The sequence below is a fragment of the Microcaecilia unicolor genome, chromosome 12 (assembly GCF_901765095.1).
Source record: "Microcaecilia unicolor chromosome 12, aMicUni1.1, whole genome shotgun sequence".
In the NCBI taxonomy this organism is placed as follows: Eukaryota; Metazoa; Chordata; class Amphibia; order Gymnophiona; family Siphonopidae; genus Microcaecilia; species Microcaecilia unicolor.
In genome coordinates this window covers 8,692,161-8,695,064 of record NC_044042.1, presented here as the reverse complement: position 1 = coordinate 8,695,064, position 2,904 = coordinate 8,692,161, and the positions used below count along the sequence as shown (strand labels likewise).

General features: G+C 42.6%; 1 protein-coding gene across 1 annotated transcript; it reads right to left on the bottom strand.

The window, feature by feature from the left end:
- Positions 1 to 861: 861 nt before the first annotated feature.
- On the bottom strand, positions 862 to 1,806 carry LOC115482059 (olfactory receptor class A-like protein 1). The gene has a single exon (XM_030221621.1). The coding sequence runs from the start codon at positions 1,804 to 1,806 to the stop codon at positions 862 to 864; it is 945 nt and encodes a 314-aa protein (XP_030077481.1).
- Positions 1,807 to 2,904: the final 1,098 nt, after the last annotated feature.

Below are 2,904 nucleotides of genomic sequence, written 5' to 3'. Positions count from 1 at the left end.
TCTGATTTTGGAAAGAGGTTTTTTTTTAATGAGGAATTGTATACTGTTTCTCTCTCTTTTTTTTTTTTTTTTACTTTGAGCAATTCCCACTTACCATGTCAACATAATACACATTACAACATCTCTTAATAGGCAACATAGACTGAGCAGACAGACTGATAAAACAGGTGATAAGGACGACTAATTTAAGGAAACGATGCATGAAAATGATCTCAGCACTGCATGTGTCTGGTTACAGGGCCGTAGCCAGACTTCGGTGGGAAGGGGGGTCCAGAGCCCGAGGTGAGGGGGCACATTTTAACCCCCCCCCCCCCCGGCGCAGCCGACCCCCCCCCCCGCCATCACCGCCTCCACCACTACCTTTGACCCCTCCCCAGCGTCAACCCTTTCGACCCCTTTTCCCACCGCTGTCAACCCTCCCCCACCGCCGCCGTCACCGCCATCGGGTACCTTTGCTGGTGGGGGCCCCCAACCCCCGCCAGCCAAAGTCCTTTTCTCCGGCGCGGCTGCGTTGCTGATCTGCAAAGGTTCTGTTTCTGTGAGTCTGATGTCCGCAGGATGCTATCATCGTTTCTAAGATCAGGCTAAAAGTACTGTTATTAAATTAAATTAAGTGATATATATGCACTTGGAATGAAGATTCAATACATTTGACTTTGTAACCCAGAGCAATACAATATAATACTACACAAAATGCAATAGATTATACAGAAAAATTTTATTATTTGGTGTAAGATAAATTTAGCACCTAGACAAACAATAAGAGGTGGAGGAAATATTTCGTACTGTATACCACTACAGTTTGATTTGGTTAGCGATTAGCAACTGCTACAAAATTATGAATTAGCGTCATATTAGAGATCAATTTGTCCCAATGAACTTGGAGATGGTTTTCACAGATCGCAGTTTTCTCCTCTCTGAGCACCTCAAGCCCTGTTGAATCTTCTTGTTGGTCGTAATAATGACAACTGGGCTGACGGCAGAGTAGCAAGAATCGAAAAAAATCCTCGCATCGGTAAATCTGAGAGAGACTGGGGACATGAAGAGCGTGAAAATCCAAAACAAACTGTCCAGACCAAAACTGATGATGTACATAATGACCAGTGTGACCACTGCCTTTGCTGCTCGTATCTCAGCATGCTTGTGCACATTATGCAGCCCTTGGATCTGCTTTCCGTGCTGGTAGAACACGTAGAGAAGGTAGCCACTGGCTAATGTCATCAGGGATAAAAAGAATAAGTCCCGGGCAACGAAGATGATCCCATTGCCAATGTATAGGAAATAATTTGGGAACAATACGAAGCAAAAGTCGTAGCTCAAGATGTACTTGTCAGATGTGGAGTTGACCTGGACTTGAGAGTACATCAACCGAGTACTGCAAATTAGCAAGTTAAAACACCAGAGGCCGATAATGATGGAAGAGAGGTTATCGAGAACTTTCTGCCTCATATGGAGCCACCGTTGAGGGGAAGGTGCTACGGTAAGGCACTGGAAACACCCTAGTAATGAGGTTATACAAATGGACATAGCTCTGCCCACGCAGTAGAAGTACAGGCTGAACTTGCAGGTCAGGTCGTTGAATACTTTTTGGATTCCAGAAGCTTCCAAGCTTAGTGGGACTCCCCAAGTGAGGACCACCAGAAGGTTGGATAGCGCCAACTTGCTGAGGATGATCTCACTGGTGGAGATTTTTCGCTGACAAGTCAAGGCGTGGACAAAAACAAAGAGGATAACCAGATTTCCAGGAATTCCTATCACATCTAAGGACGTAAAGCCAACTAAATTGAGAATAAACCAGACACCCATAGTTTAATGCTCAGCAGCACGAGACGAAGTCTCCTGGCTTCTACAGTCCTGAAAGACAATGAGGGTCAAGTCTATTAGCATATTAAAATCAGCAGTGTGCAGATGAAGTGATGAAATAAAATGTGGGGATTAACCCTTCCCAGACCAGATTATGAGCTTCCGACATTAGTTCCAATATATTTAGGGAGTCAGGAAGTCTCTCGCTTCAAGTACTAAGTATGAGGTCAGGGTGCATGTTGGCTTTGGAAAATTCAGTCTGTTCCTTGTTTTCTAACTCCCATGTCAATGAATTTGTGTACTTGGCTGTCCGAATTAGAAAACCAAGACTGGACTTCATGCTGGCATTCATGTGTGGCACATACTGTTGGACTGATATTTCAAATATTTGTCTTGGAAATTTGGAAGTTACCCAGGCAGATCTTGGTAATTTAAACTATCCCATTACCTCCCTCTATCTCTCCCCCTCCCCAGATATCTAGAGGGGGAACTAAAGGCATGGTAAGCGTGTGGTTTAGCTGGACAATATTGATATTCCGTGCTGTCTTTGAAAACTTAACCAGGTAGGTTGGACCTCCCTAATAGCAGCCCTAAAGTTATCTGGATAAATATATTCAGATAATTTTAAGCAGTTATCCTTAGCAGTTGGCTTAACTAGTTAAGTTCACTGAATGAGGGCAGCATGGGATCTCATTGCATATTTGCACCTTTTTCACCTTATGAAATTCTACAAATGTATGAATAAAGCTGAGAAAAAAACATAAAGGAATGGTAAAAGACCAGCATGCACATTCCTAAATCTCAACTTTCCCAGCTGTAAAGGTCTAAAATATAGATTAATACATGCATCCAGCTTTTCATACTTGAGTTCGCAAATGTGGAACGCTCTACCACTTGACCTGAAAATAATTCACAGCCTAATTAACTTCCGTAAGGCACTGAAGACATATCTCTATAACATGACATGCCATAATGACTCATAATTGGAACCGTAATTCACCATCATTTATTTTAATAATGGGATTATTCTCTCCCTATATCGTGTTGTCTAATTTTATTATGTAATCCACGTTCAATATGTGATACCAATTGTATGTCTTC

Bases quoted from the DNA above. Each gene is read 5' to 3' on its own strand.
- LOC115482059 (XM_030221621.1), bottom strand. From the start codon at position 1,806: ATGGGTGTCTGGTTTATTCTCAATTTAGTTGGCTTTACGTCCTTAGAT.